Genomic DNA, 14,310 nt, shown 5'->3' with positions numbered 1-14,310 from the left:
CATACGAGTCACTTGTCCACACGAAGGGTGTTGCGGGGTGCTCTCCAGAGTCCAAAAAACATTGTTTGTGCCATGAACTGCATTAGAAACTGACGGATAACACATAGTGCAGCCCTGAACGGGATTTGACCTCCATTTCTTTATAGTCAGAGCGACAGGCTCACATCCCCTCACACAGGAGATTCGGTGAGGCGAACAGGCAGGCTTGCAGGAGTGTAAGGCCGCGAGGTCTTGTCGGTATATATGCGGACGGATGGTTGTTGCTTTGTTATAGGATGCAGGTTGTCGAGCAAGTGCAGGCTGATTGGAAATACACTGAAAGCGTTGGAGGCCCTTTAGGCCTCCCTAAAGGTTATTGGTAAGGTGTGATGTTGGAATGAGCGCACTTTGTGGGAAGTCTATGTCAACTGTAAAACGGTTAAGTGCGTGCCGTGTGAGGTAGTGATTGGAGGGAGCCACGCCTTTTGACAACACACTCAAAACTGATTTTACTTATCAGCAACCTCCTGGAGCAGCTCTGAACGCCTTCAGCACTATTAGGATACACCTGGCTGACGGCTCTCTGATGGCCTGATGGCCCAGTGGACTCAACCCTCTCCGTCTCAGGACCAACCAAGTATGCAAAACCAGAAGCTACAGTGTAGCCGTCGGCGGCAGCGTCCAGTGTATAATCAGTTTTTGCACGTAGAAGCTCCCAGATGCTGTAATTAGCAACAGTGGGACCAACGCAGTCTTTCTGAAGCGGCGGTGGCAGGGCCGCCATTTTCTGGTTACGGCCCTGATCAATCATCCAGTCATCAACCTGATTTCCTCCAGGACGCGCTCAAAGAACCATCACACTCTCTCCCCTCACCGACGCTCCTAGCCAGCTAGTCTCAAGGACTACGCGAACCAAGCAGCTATACCGATCGCAGTCACCTAGGACGACCTTCCACGTCCAGCAATGGAACTCGCTCAACTCGTGCATTAGCCCGGTCTCCGACATGCCCTGTCATTTCTTGTGTCGTCACCCCAAGAACACCTCTGCTGCTACGTTCCCAGCCCTCCTCACGCAGCATTTACACACGAGGCATAACAACCCCAGCCGGGTAGAACAAACAACAGATGGTATCCAATTGCCACCTGCAGTCCTATAAGTTCACTGCACGACACCATTAGTGCTAGCAAACCCCTCAACGGCCTCGCTAACTGCACTTGTTTCCCCCCGAGCCAATTCTTTTATTGATTCGGTCTTGACAGGGATAGGATGAGTGCATGAGAAAGAAAGAGCGCTGCTCTAAGGTCGGTCTGCCTGTTCAGTAAACAGGCAGCGACCAGCGGTCCGCCTTGTCCACCTTGTCGAATCCAGCGCCCGAGGCGTGGATGCCACAAGAGTCACCCATCGACAGCTGGTCGTGCCCATCGTACCGCTCCTGGTACTCGCCATAGTTGCGGCGGTTAAACTTGTTGTCAAAGACCCTGAACCAGGCGTTGTAGCCGCCGCGCACGAAGGTCAGATTGGTGTATCCAGCCTCCTCAAGCGCCTCTAGCGCGTCGATGGAGTAAGCCTTGCCGTTGGAGCAACCCACCATCAGCTTCACATCCTTCTTGGGGAAGCGCTTCTCAACCTGCTCATGAACCAGTGTCATTTGGTGACTTCATTAAAGATGTGCAGAGATGCAATCGCAAAAAGGGGGCTTCAATCTGAGACTTGAAACGATACTCTGCCAGTTACCCCTCCAAACCCATTTCCTTAAGGTTGGTGTAGCAAGAAACGCACATACCCCACCATTCTACTACCTTCCTTCCCCGTATGGCAGCGCGTAAGTCGCCGCCCTGATCAACTTGCCTGGCTTTTGATACGGGCAGCATGACCTACCTAGCCATAGATTTAAGTGACATTTCCAGTGTTTGTAGTGAGGGCTATTGATTAAGGATCAAGGCGACGACTTACCATCTTGATGAAGTCAGGGTTTGGTGTCTTCTTCATAACCCGCTCCTTGGTCTCTGGGTCGTACACCCGCTTCAGGTGCACGAACGGGATGTTAACGCTTCCCTTCACCTTGCCCACTTCGTCATTCTCGAGTTCCGATCGCACGTCCAGCCACGTATATCCGCCATTTGAGAACAGGCACTGCGGAAGCACGCGACGTACACTTCAGCCAAGGGAAACTACAAGCTTTCAGAGTAGAAGGGAAGAAAGAAGTGGACAAATCCTCAAAACTGTGAAGATGATAAGCATGGCGGGTGAACGTCAGCTAATGGCTCTCACACTCTGCTGCTACTCAACGCGACCTACCCGAGCCTCCTCAACAGTCGCAATACCCTTGTCAGGGAACTGCGCAAGCGTCTCCTTAATGAACTCTGGGTCCGGCCTGCGACCAGCGGATAAACAGATGCCAGGTTGAGCTGATTGACAGAAAGTTATGAAGTTCATCCACGAGATCCTATGCATAAATTCTCTCTCACCACTGCTTAAGAGCAAACACGGTGACCGTGCGTTGGCGGCCCTGGCATACAGGGGTGCGCACTGGCACAGGCGTGAACACCGGCCTGCTAGGCTTGCATGACCGCAGGGGCCCCGAGGCACGAAGAGTCTGCATCTTTCCACTTCTGTTATTATGACTCCTGAAAGTTATCGTTGGGTCCCTAATTTTCTTTCACTCATCCTTTGGTTTCGGCGCCATCGGGGAAAGGTAACCCTACAGCAGTTCGCGCATTCATCGCTGCAGACGTACTGACTGATTATTGAATTGGAAAGAGCTTTATGTCATATAAATTGAATTCGTCGATGGACGTTCGATAGTTGCTACCTGAGAAATTTGTTAACAGAAGTCTACTACGGGCAGAAGCGTCCAGAAGCTCATAAGCGAAAATCCAATTGATTTTATGCAATTGAACTATATCCCGCTGCTGAAGAGCACGGAGAACTTGAAGGTATCGCCAGCCGTTTGGAGTCCATAAGCTGGTTAACGTAATACTGCGCCGTTGCAGTCTGAAGTCTGACCATACGCCGCCAGCATAAGATCCCTAAAGATTTCAATTTCGCCAAAAGGGGGAACCGTGGCCTCCGCTGTGGCCTCCCATCTCCTGTCCAAGCGATTCCGACGTTTGTGCAAATCGCCAACTGCCAACAACCCGCAGTTCCCGTACACTCGCAACTCTGGGAACCGCAAGGCAGTCCCTGTCACGACTCAACCAATTGCCGCTCAGTCACCAGATTTGCGCAAATTCAATACTAAACTTCACCCACGCCAATGGGCCTCCCCAATGGGCCTCCCCCATACACGCGTACGCCCCAAAGGCAGGGTCTGCTGCCCACAGTCTGTCCTTTAAATCCGACCGTAGAATATTGTAACCGTGAGCAAAACTACTCAACTGTGTTACTAAGGGTACGACTATGACAGAGCGCTTCCGGTCTCTGTCTTCCGTATCCCTAGGAGGGAGCAACCCTCCCTCCGTCATCCGTTCAATCAATTAGCGGTTGGTCTGGGTCTGTGAGCCGCGTCCCTTCACAGCCTCCTCCTCAGCCTCCTCCTCCAAACCTCACGCGCTCTTGCTCTTGGTAGACGACCTGGCCTTCATTGGCCCCGCGAAGGGCAGTCGTACCAGATGGTACAACAGCAACCCCGCTGGACCTGTGTGGGGGGGGAGCCCCCGGGCCCCGCGTGTTGCTAGTCTCATAAGCAAACATGAGCCACGTTACGATGATATGAGATTGCATGTATGCGTGTGTAGATGTGCATATCTTTGGTAAGGTAAATCCGTGCACTTGTTCAAGCCAAGCGGATGCAGTGTACGACAAGTTCAATTCCGTACCGAGACCGACTCCAGCGAGTAGCAGGGATAGTGGAAATGCTCGCAAGAAATACCCACTTCCCAACTTCCCAAGGATGGGCGAAAAGCGAACAGCTGACAGCTCCTGACACCTAGGACGACACTCACCGGCGAACAAGGTGGCGAAGAGGCAGGGGATGAGTAGCAGCTGAGGTACGCGCCGCTTCAGGGAGTCAGCTGCCATCCAGCGACCCACCCACCTGCACGGCCCCGAGGGCGGGATCGGGGGGGGGGGCGGGGGGTACGGGGCGGCGGTGGGTGGAGAGAAAGGTGGGTTACAGCGATGGACGCTGGAACCGGCTCTTCAATGTTTACGGAGTGGGTGCAGCAAACTTGAAGAAACAAATAACAAAAAAGCGGCTGTCGCGTTGTTAGATGCACTGGACGACAGATGAACAGATGAAGACGGGCAAGTGGGGGTGAAATGCTCAGGGCGGCGACCGCCAGCACAAGTGGCATGAGCAGGTAGATTGATACTCGTCCACCCCACATACACACTCCGTTTACGAGGGCCACCCGCATCAACCGTACCCGTACTCACAGGTCGAAGGCGACGTAGTGCACCCAGCAGGGCAACACCGCGGTCCGCTTAGAGAGGGTTCGCACGACACCCTGCACGTGTTCGAGTATTTAACGGTATCGAGCGGCGAAACAGCTTAAGGGTTGTTTGGTGAGAAGCTTCATGTATGAGATCAATGTGTGGCCACCAGGAATCGCTCGGTCGAGGCTGTAATGTGTCCAGTTGGGCTTATGGTGAGGCGACGGCGTCACTTCACGGTCAAGGTGCGGAGGAGTTGGCTGCACCCGCAGATTATGGGGGTAGTGCAACAATGAAGTGTGGTGATTGGATTAAAGGATTGATCCGCGTACCGGGTTAAATTGGTCATGTTACTGCCCCGTTGGTCCTGGGCTGTCCTGCTACCTCCCGCGTACCTCATACGTCATCATGTCGCTGAAGTCCAGCTTCTCAACGCTATTTGGAGCAATCATGAAGGTAAGAAGGAGCGCCGTGTACAGTCCCGACACAAGGACCGCAGCGACTGCGCTAATTAGCTGCGTAAGGCGCCAGCGAGGCGCCACAGCCAGAAGTACCCATCCTGGAAGAGCAATATTTATTAGGTTGAATAACTGCTCATCTGTGAAAGATAATCCGTAGATCGGCATGATATCCCTCGTGAGCCCTCAGGCTTCTGGAAAACCCGGCTTTCTGTAAAAGGCCAGCTGACAAGCTTGGTAGGTATCACACAAACTCTGCCTAAATTAATAACTTGGGATGGCAGAAGCAACCTCTTTTTGGCCCATTCCACATGACGCCTTGTCCCAAAGGTTACCGGTACTGCATAAACTGTCACTAACCGTTACTGGCGTCCGAACGCGCAAGCCCAAGGGTTGCTGTTCCGAGAAACTCATGCTATCCTGAGAATATCTGAGGACTGTACAGGAACATTTTGTCTCGCGTACAACACGGATTCATGCGGCTTCGTGGTACCTTTGCCGAGAGCCATGCTGAACAAACCATCTGCGCGCGATAGAGCTGCATTTCTTTTTTATTAGACCGGCTAAGGCGGGCCCCATAAGGATTTCTGTTTACGTCGCGATGCGCCCTCCAAGGTCCGCTGTGGTTTCATCTTTGCGTTGGCGCATGCGCTGCTGCCTGTTCCTGTGACAAATCCTGCGTAGATAATCAATAATGCCAAAGCGTTGCTTCAAACTGGGTATGCAAGGGCAATTCGCTGGCACCGCTATGGTGATGCACGCCCCCCAAACCCACCACGCGAGACAACGCCTGCCGTGTACTCGCTCATATCAACTAGCGCGTTACGGAAATCATTACAGGCGTGATACGGTATGTAACCATGATCCCTGCGAAGAACTTGGTTTCGGTCATCTGTCCCCCGTTGCCACAATCCACAGCTACGACGATGACTTCGCCGCCTTGGTCGAACGCGCGGTAGCATTGGCCGAGGCCGGTGACTTCCACCAAGCCGCCCAGGGCTTCCGGGACGCCCTCGCGGCCGCATCACGGGGCGCCGCCACGGCCTTCGGTCCCGCGCCGGCGGACATGATACACGCTGTCGCCGGCAGCGGCTGCAGTGGCGACCCTGGCTCTTCGCCCACCACCGCCGGCGCAGCGGCACAGACTGCAGCGGATTGTCCTTTGACTGTGGAAGCTCACGCATGTGCTCGCGGCCTCACCGCTGCTGGCGCGAGTGCAGGACGTGTCGATGGCGGCCTCAGCTCCGGATCTGGCGGTGTCGGGTCCGCGCCTGGTGGACGTGCGCACGGCCGGCAGAAGGTGGCGGAAGTCCATGATATGTTGGCACAGTGCCTGATGGACATCGCGGTGACGGCAGAGGTGGAGGAAGGAGAAGCCAATGAGGCGGATGCGATGGCCAGGGCCGGGAATACGGAGGCCGAGGCTGGGCTAGCGGTGGAGCAGTTGCAGATGCCGGCGCTAGCGGTTTGGGAGGAGGCGCTGTACCACGCAGCTGAGGCATGCAGGTTGTCACCCCAGGTAAGGTCCGCAGAATACGATGATGACGCTGTTGTTGTTGTTACAGTGTGGGAGGCTTTGGGGCCGATTGAACAACCCCTTTGGATTGTCATATCTAGGATTGAACACCATACGGCACTATCCACCATTACCAGTGCGGTGATGGTGGATGGTGCTGTATGGTACTACGCCATATGTACTGCAAGCCTAAGGCGGTTGGTTCTTCGTTCTAGAATCCCTCCTCCTCATCCTTTCATCCGAACACCCGTAGAGACAGAAGGTTCAGCAATCACCACCAATCCAGCGTGCAAATCTCGGTCCATCAACTGTGACCTCAACTCCACATCCCAGCAGCTAGCCACAATCTCGCGCTCCCGACAATGTCGGGGATCTACCCAGGAACCGAACTCAGGGCCTCAAACCGCAAATTGCAGTAGCGTCTCCAGTGTGTGTTGCAATACCTGGAATTGCGGTCACCATTCCCTCCTGCCTTGACTCTTCATGTGTTTACGCTGCACAACGGGCTCGCGATGATGCCCCTGCCACATCGATTGGGGCTGAACCGATTTTGACCGCAACAACCGCTCAGTGGGTGCCGGCGCGTCTGACATACGGCCGCTGCCTGCGGAACTGCGGACTTTTGGAGGAAGCGTTGCGGGAGCTTAACAGCGCGGTGCAGGTGTGTAGGGCCGCGGAAAGCTTCCCCATAACACCCGTACAATGCGTGTTTGGGGTTTTTGCAGCACTTTGGCTTTATGATGTGGTGGGGCGTGTAAAGAAACTATTGCGAAACACCCGCAGCGCCTGGTGTTGTGAATTCGAATGCCAGACGGTCCTTCCAATGTTTTGAGCTTTCCTTGTGAACGGCACTACATAGCAAGGTACTCGACGAGTAGGCTGATATCGAGTGCCGTGGCCAGGCATGTGAATCCTGTGCCGCGCTAGGCGATCGGCTCCTAAGTCCATGCTCCAATCTGGGTGCCTTGGCCCGTCTTGCGGAGACAGATTTTGGAGGGGAACCGTTGCGCCAGTGGCCGCGGCGAACCCTCGGCGTCAAGATTGGCGATGACGGTGGAATCGGGAGCGAAGGTAGCTGCGACGGCAGCCGAACCGTACCTCACCCCACTTCCCGGGGAACCGTCAGCCGTACGGTTGAGTTGCGGCCGCTATCACCAGCACCAGCCTGTGCCAGAAGCGCTGGCGGCTCGGGAAGGAACTCTGGTGCCGTACGAGTATGGAGATGCGGGCCCTTGCACGACGGATTCGGATCGGGATCTAGGTTTGATGGCTGAGGTGGTGGAGGAGCTCGCGGAGGTTTCCGAGCTCTGGCAGCAGCGGCTAGCGCGCCATGTGGGGCTGCGCGGGCTTCAGGTCCAGCAGAACGCTGGTGAGGATGAGCGGGGTAGCGGGACAGGGTGCAAGCCCCAGGTAAAAGTTTCCCAGCTATAATAAAAGATGCATTGTGATTTTGGCGCTTTGGACCCCAAGGATTCAACTTTTTTCTACCCAAGCTTCGGGCATTGAATTGCACTCCATACGTGACCTTGCTCATGTCGTTCAGGTCTTGTCGGTGAGGGTCCGGGGCGGCGTGTGTGGGAGTGCGGCATAGTGCTGGCGGCGTATCTCGTGCGATGCATGGCGCCCAGCCGCCTTGCAGGTGAGGGAGAGAGGCTAGTTGCGCGCCTTGGCGCATCGAAGCGTAGCTTTGTAGCAATCTCATTCCCTGAGTTTTACGATTTGTGATGAAATGTTATTGACACTGGGTTTTCTCCTGCGTATATAGTCCCTTTCTGCTTCAGATGCCATGCTCGTGCGGAAACGTGCCCTCCTTGCAATAGGCGCCCGCGTACTGGAGCTGGGTTGCGGAAACGGGCTGGTGGGCATTGCCGCCGCTGCGTGCGGTGCATCCTGCGTATTAACAGACTTATCACCAGTGCTGCCAGCGGCGATGGCTTGTTTGAATTCCAACGCCGCGCTCATTGAAGCGGCCGGCGGCAGCGCGGAGGTGAGGCAGCTAGACTGGACAGATAGCTACAGAAAGGATGGCGTTGGTGACTCGGAATTGGCAAGGGCGGCGGCAGCCTGGCTACTGACGGGGCAAGGGCAATGGGCGGCGACGGAACGTATGGATGAGCGCGCGATCCTTCCCGATGTTACACTCGCAGTTGCTGATTGCGAACAAGCGCCTGCAGCTAGAGAGCAGGGCGCGGCTGCTTACGAGAAAGGAAGAGTTATCCCGGACATATGTAACTCGCAACCGCTGCGATCTTGGGTCCTTGGAGCAGACTTGGTGTATTCCGTCGTGCAGGTGGATGCGTTGGTGGGTTTAGTTGCTGCCCTACACAATGCTATGACACGTTTGCTGCCTCAACGGGTATGGACGGAACCATTGGTGAAAGGCAGTAAAAGCGGTTACGTAATGGAATGTAGCTTTCTCTTGTGTCATAAACACCGTTGTGACGAAGTTAATAATTCGCTTTTTTCTTCATTTCGAGCGGCTGGTCTGAATTTGACTTCAGTTGACTTGTGTCCCTTAAAGGAATTCATGACGATTCCACCATCCGTCAACCTATACGAGTGCTCGCTGGTGCGCTTTCCTCGACAAGTGAGACTGGGTCGGAGACATAAGGTTGTGTAGACAGAGTTGGTTACATCACTGGCTGAGCACAGGATACACAACGAATTTTACGTTCAGGGTTAATTACCCCTGCCGCCTGAAAACGTCACTTGCCTCCTTCATACTTGCCCTTGCCAGGATCGAGAAATAAAACATTTGATCACTATGTACGAACTGCCACATTCAGTGACACTGTCAACATACAGTGCACAGTGATAGGCATGAACTTCAAAAATGTGCCATTTGACACATGTGTTCGGGATAAGTGCATAATACTAGCCATTCACGTCACAATTTGTGCATAATGCATGCGTATTCACATCGCTTGAAATGGCTAAAACGGAAGAACAATCCTGGAACAACCGCTTAGTCCTGCTGCATCGGTCTGCGCACCTATTCACAAGCAGCGCGCCTAATGCTACATCACAAAGCCTACATATCGTACGCTGCTGCGAATAGCCTGTCTGAAGTACACTGCTGCTTCTAATCAGTAACCACAAGATCCATGCCCTTCACGTGGCAATTTAGTTCTCCTCCTCCTCGCCCTCGAACTCGCCCTCCTCCTCGGCGGAGGCATCCTGGTACTGCTGGTACTCAGAAACCAAGTCGTTCATGTTGGACTCGGCCTCAGTGAACTCCATCTCGTCCATACCCTCACCAGTGTACCAGTGGAGGAAAGCCTTGCGGCGGAACATAGCTGTGAACTGCTCCGACACACGCTTGAACATTTCTTGAATGGCGGTGGAGTTGCCAATGAAGGTGGCTGACATCTTGAGACCCTTTGGTGGGATATCGCAAACTGATGACTTGACGTTGTTGGGGATCCACTCAACGAAGTAGGACGAGTTCTTGTTCTGCACGTTGAGCATTTGCTCATCAACCTCCTTGGTGCTCATGCGTCCACGGAACAGAGCAGATGCGGTTAGGTAGCGGCCGTGGCGAGGGTCAGCAGCGCACATCATGTTCTTGGCATCCCACATTTGCTGGGTCAGCTCAGGGACGGTGAGGGCGCGGTACTGCTGGCTGCCACGGCTGGTCAGCGGAGTGAAGCCGACCATGAAGAAGTGCAGACGGGGGAAGGGAATCAGGTTGACGGCGAGCTTGCGAAGATCGGCATTCAGCTGGCCAGGGAAGCGGAGGCAGCAGGTAATGCCAGACATGACGGCCGAAATGAGATGGTTCAAGTCACCGAAGGTTGGGGTGGTCAGCTTGAGGGTGCGGAAGCAGATGTCATACAGGGCCTCGTTATCGAGCACCATGCACTCATCGGCGTTCTCGACAAGCTGGTGGACCGAAAGAGTTGCGTTGTATGGCTCGACGACGGTGTCCGACACCTTTGGTGACGGCACAACCGAGAAGGTCAACATCATGCGGTCAGGGTACTCCTCACGAATCTTGCTGATCAGGAGAGTGCCCATGCCCGAGCCAGTTCCGCCACCCAAGGAGTGGCAGACCTGGAAACCTGCGATGCAGAGGAATCAATATTCGCGTTAGTTACCATGACTGGAATGGGTGTTGTTGACATGTAGCAACTATCCAAGGTAGGGATGAGAAAGCAGATTGAGGTTCGAACATGTTTCGGAGTCCTATTGGATAGTGGAATCAGTCCTCACCCTGCAGGCAGTCGCAGCTTTCAGCCTCCTTGCGAACAACGTCCAGGACAGAGTCAATCAGCTCGGCACCCTCGGTGTAGTGGCCCTTGGCCCAGTTGTTGCCAGCGCCAGTTTGGCCGAAGACGAAGTTGTCGGGGCGAAAAATCTGGCCATAAGGTCCAGACCGGACTGAGTCCATGGTGCCAGGCTCAAGATCCATGAGGATAGCACGTGGCACATATCGACCTGTCGGTAGAAACCGGAGTAAAAATGCAAGACAGTTAGCGACATTGTGAAGAGGTACATATACCGAGGTCGTTTTGGCGGCAAAGTAGTTTGTTCTATAGAATTGCGTTTTTGGTGTAGCGACGAAAGCGTAAATGTCATGTATGCCTCCACTTTTGGCGCGCTCCCAAGCCTCAAACGCGTCACCAAGTCAACAACATTTTTGAACGATTGGTATGTGATACCAACATCCACCAAAACAGATTGCTAAACGTAGCTACTTCTACCCCGCATGCTTACCGCCGGTGGCTTCGTTGAAGTAGACGTTAATGCGCTCGAGCTGAAGGTCGGAGTCGCCATGGTAAGTGCCGGTCGGGTCAATGCCATGCTCGTCGGAGACAACCTCCCAGAACTTGGCACCAATCTGGTTGCCGCACTGGCCACCCTGTTGGGAAGAAACAAGGTTGCGAAATGGGGCCGCGGGTCAGCCACCTTCGAAGATTGTTAAGCGGCTACTTCAGCCACCAGAGCCCCTGATCCAAATGCATTATTACTGTAGTCTTGCCTGGATGTGGACGATCTCACGCATGGTTCCTGGTGGTGACGGAGCCGAAAAGTCGATAAAGATCGGGACGCGGACCCGAGGAAGCTTACAGCAAGGTAGAGTTGCTTTGCTATTATATAATAATATGAGGATGCGTGCAAAGTGGTAGTATGCAAACAGATGCCAGCGAGTGCCTTTTGAGCCCTTCCCCAAGTGTGCGTCGTACAACTGTACGCGCTTTCGAATTCATTCTGATGTTCGAAGGCCATGCACGACGATTGGATTCTGGACGAAAATGGAAGACGTGCATGCGGGCGGGGTTGCATGCTAGTAAGACTTGCATCTCCCTTGGCTTCGACGTTTTTGGCGGCGCTTTTATGTGTGCCTCCAAAGCTACGTTGCCAAAAACGCACAGTGGTGGGCCATGCTCTAATGAACTTATCTTTTGATGGCTTTAACTTTTATGCGGAGTGCAAGTTTATGGAACTTTTATGGAGTATGGCCATCGATGCTGATAGTGTTGCTGCTGGCTTTCAGCTTTCAGAGGCAGATAAAGGTCCACCCAACACCAACAATACTTATAAGAATGGTTCAGGGGAACGCCTTAACTCACTCACGAGGAAAAGCGCATCGGGACATCGGGAATAGTTGCGCAAGCACCTGTTCATGGGTTGTAAACAATCTGAACGATAAAGTGCACATCTGTGAACATGTTTAGGCTTTTTTCGGTGTTGGGGATGTTTCGTAGCCATCCTGCCCTGCCTCCCGCGTCCCGTAGAACAATATTGTTAGCCTTTGCATAACCCAGCGCAACATACGACAAACCGTCATTGTTTTTTGCGGTGCATGTATGCATTCCACCCCGGACAAGGCTTGATGCAAGGGGTTATTTCACCTGTACCTCAACGGGAGCCCAGAGGACGGGTCGGCGTAGTAACCGCGAGAATGAAGCAACCATGCGCATCGAACGCGATCACCCGACATCCATAAGCCTGGGATGGGTAAGGTGCTTGTGACTTGCGCGGCAACTTTTTCGGCTATCTCCTACACGAGGTCCCAGCACGTGGAGCGAGCGGTGCATAACAATCCTCGAGCAACTTCTAACCGCCCACAGAAACCGATTGCCTACCTACCTGGAACATTGGTCGATGATGCCAGGGGCCGTGCCCGTGGGTTGTGAGATAGGCTGTGAGATGTGTATGGAGGATGAGCAGCATGCAAGGCATGCTGGGAGGCCTACACGCCCCCGAACCTCCTGCATCCCCCCTGCAGGAGGTTCGCGTTGATGCCTCAGCGGACTATGGTTCTTCCTCCGTAACCCCTTATACCACAAAGCCCTCCGCCCCCGCCTGAACCGCCCTCTACTGCCAGCGCCGTTACTGCCAGCGCAAAGCTCCTCTGACTCCTGTCCTAGACGCGGGTTGCCGTTTGTTCCATTGCTCATCTATGCCCTCCGCCATATGATGTTGGCAGTTGACTGTGTCGGCCTGGACAGCCCGGCTCATATCCCCGAGAGTGACGGACCGGTGCCATAATCCTCTCCGGGATGTTTCCCCTACCCTTCCGCCCGTCAGCGGAATTTTCCAGACTTTCGGTGGGTAACTCATCTGGCCCAGTGGTTAGCGTTTGGGTCCTGCCTGAGTCTTTCTCCGAACGGCAGCGCCGCCCACGTGGGTGCACCTCCTCTCCAGGGCGGGCCCTGGGCAACAAAACGATGCATAACGACGAATATGCATCTCCAGCAAAGCTAGGCTTAAGCGTAGGCGTAAAACTGTAACCATCCGAGTGGCTGGTAAATACGGCCGCAAGCGCGCGAAAAAAGGTTCATATACAAGCAGTGAAGGACACTCCATTCGATGCGAGAGAGCGCCGGCGGAGGGCTACAAGGTCGCCAGGAGAGTGCAATTGAACACCGATGCTCCGGAAGGTAGGTCAGGAATCAACCGGCAAGTGCCTAGTTATCCTACATACCCTTCTGGAGCACATTACGGCAACGGGTGACTTCCCCAAGCAGTTCACTACCACGGTATTAGCACCCGTGTTCGAAAAGAAGGGTGACAACGCTGTTATGGGCAATTATCGAGGCATAGCGATTGGTGGGGCGTTGGCTAAATGCTATGCTTCTATCATCCGCCGAAGATTTGTTCCAAGCAGGATGGGATCTTGCCCTTGGGCATCGATCACTCCAAAGCGGTGGAAAGCGGGTGTATAGCGGACTGTGCGGGCCTGTGGCTCGTAGGAGGGGCCATCCCGTTGTACTTTGGCTTTTAGCTTACGGATCTGAGGAAGCCTTTTCCACTCGTCGAACGACCCTCGCTGAGGCCGGGAGGGGTAGGTGCTTTGTTCGGTTCATTAACCAAGCTAGGCAAGCGTAAGTTGTGGACCCCTGACCTAAGGATGAGGTGCTTTGACATAAAAGTTCGTTCCATTTGCTTCTATATCTGGCTGTGAGTCTGGGGACTGGCTGTGAGGGCTGGGGACCTGACTCCCTAGATGAAGCTCTGCCATGAACCACCAAGCGCCGTGATCGTAACAACCTTGCGGAGGGTTTTTTCCGAAGCTGTCTGATTGGTGAATGGTGAAGCAGCAGGTAATGTTCATGCACCGAATGGTAGGAGCTTCACGGCTCCCGCACAGGCTGCTGTTTGCGAGCTCCCGCAAGTTCCCTTAACACCACTTTGGGGCTAAGCGTGCTATCGGGTTTTGGAATAAGGTGGTTATCCAGCCGGGGTCCCATGCCTGTGCAACTCAACGCCAGCTATTACAATGGAGCCCAACCGGGGCGTGTGCAACGCCCTAAGCGAGCGCCATAGAACCACGAGAGGCTGTCTGCAATACCACATGATTTCCCCTCGGACGGGAAGCAACCAGGCATTAAGATGGCTAAATACGAACACTGGATGGGGTTGCTATCTGAAAAAGCAGCTTGGGCAACCTGGTTGCCGCATGCCTATATGTTTATTCCTGTCGATATGCATCGGTTACAAGTGCGTTTTCTTCTATGTTCCTGGCCGTAATAAGG

The 14,310-nt window shown here is 54.1% G+C and overlaps 4 protein-coding genes across 4 annotated transcripts; 1 reads left to right on the top strand and 3 right to left on the bottom strand.

Annotated features, from left to right (window-relative positions):
• Positions 1–466: 466 nt before the first annotated feature.
• Positions 467–2,865, bottom strand: gspk47 (gonidia-specific protein KA_k47). Its single transcript, XM_002953573.1, has 4 exons — positions 2,449–2,865; positions 2,279–2,354; positions 1,934–2,113; positions 467–1,607 (listed from the first exon to the last, which is right to left on the bottom strand). The coding sequence occupies exons 1-4, from the start codon at positions 2,580–2,582 to the stop codon at positions 1,296–1,298; spliced, it is 702 nt and encodes a 233-aa protein (XP_002953619.1). The 5' UTR covers positions 2,583–2,865; the 3' UTR covers positions 467–1,295.
• On the bottom strand, positions 2,853–5,093 carry VOLCADRAFT_106055 (uncharacterized protein). Its single transcript, XM_002953572.1, has 4 exons — positions 4,750–5,093; positions 4,358–4,428; positions 3,925–4,016; positions 2,853–3,617 (listed from the first exon to the last, which is right to left on the bottom strand). The coding sequence occupies exons 1-4, from the start codon at positions 4,978–4,980 to the stop codon at positions 3,526–3,528; spliced, it is 486 nt and encodes a 161-aa protein (XP_002953618.1). The 5' UTR covers positions 4,981–5,093; the 3' UTR covers positions 2,853–3,525.
• A 413-nt stretch (positions 5,094–5,506) lies between these two features.
• Positions 5,507–8,948, top strand: VOLCADRAFT_94437 (uncharacterized protein; the record flags this gene model as incomplete). The annotated part of the gene is made up of 6 exons (XM_002953660.1): positions 5,507–6,331; positions 6,900–6,989; positions 7,316–7,697; positions 7,872–7,967; positions 8,233–8,315; positions 8,850–8,948. 6 exons carry the CDS (start codon positions 5,507–5,509, stop codon positions 8,946–8,948), a joined length of 1,575 nt encoding a protein of 524 aa, XP_002953706.1.
• tubB1 (beta tubulin) lies at positions 8,943–11,448 on the bottom strand. The gene is made up of 4 exons (XM_002953571.1): positions 11,310–11,448; positions 11,045–11,189; positions 10,541–10,765; positions 8,943–10,389 (listed from the first exon to the last, which is right to left on the bottom strand). The coding sequence occupies exons 1-4, from the start codon at positions 11,331–11,333 to the stop codon at positions 9,452–9,454; spliced, it is 1,332 nt and encodes a 443-aa protein (XP_002953617.1). The 5' UTR covers positions 11,334–11,448; the 3' UTR covers positions 8,943–9,451.
• Between the last annotated feature and the right edge of the window lie 2,862 nt (positions 11,449–14,310).

The sequence above is a fragment of the Volvox carteri genome (assembly GCF_000143455.1).
Source record: "Volvox carteri f. nagariensis unplaced genomic scaffold VOLCAscaffold_37, whole genome shotgun sequence".
Taxonomy (NCBI): Eukaryota; Viridiplantae; Chlorophyta; class Chlorophyceae; order Chlamydomonadales; family Volvocaceae; genus Volvox; species Volvox carteri.
The sequence above is the reverse complement of the archived record's forward strand: the minus strand, read 5'-3'. Positions and strand labels throughout refer to the sequence as shown.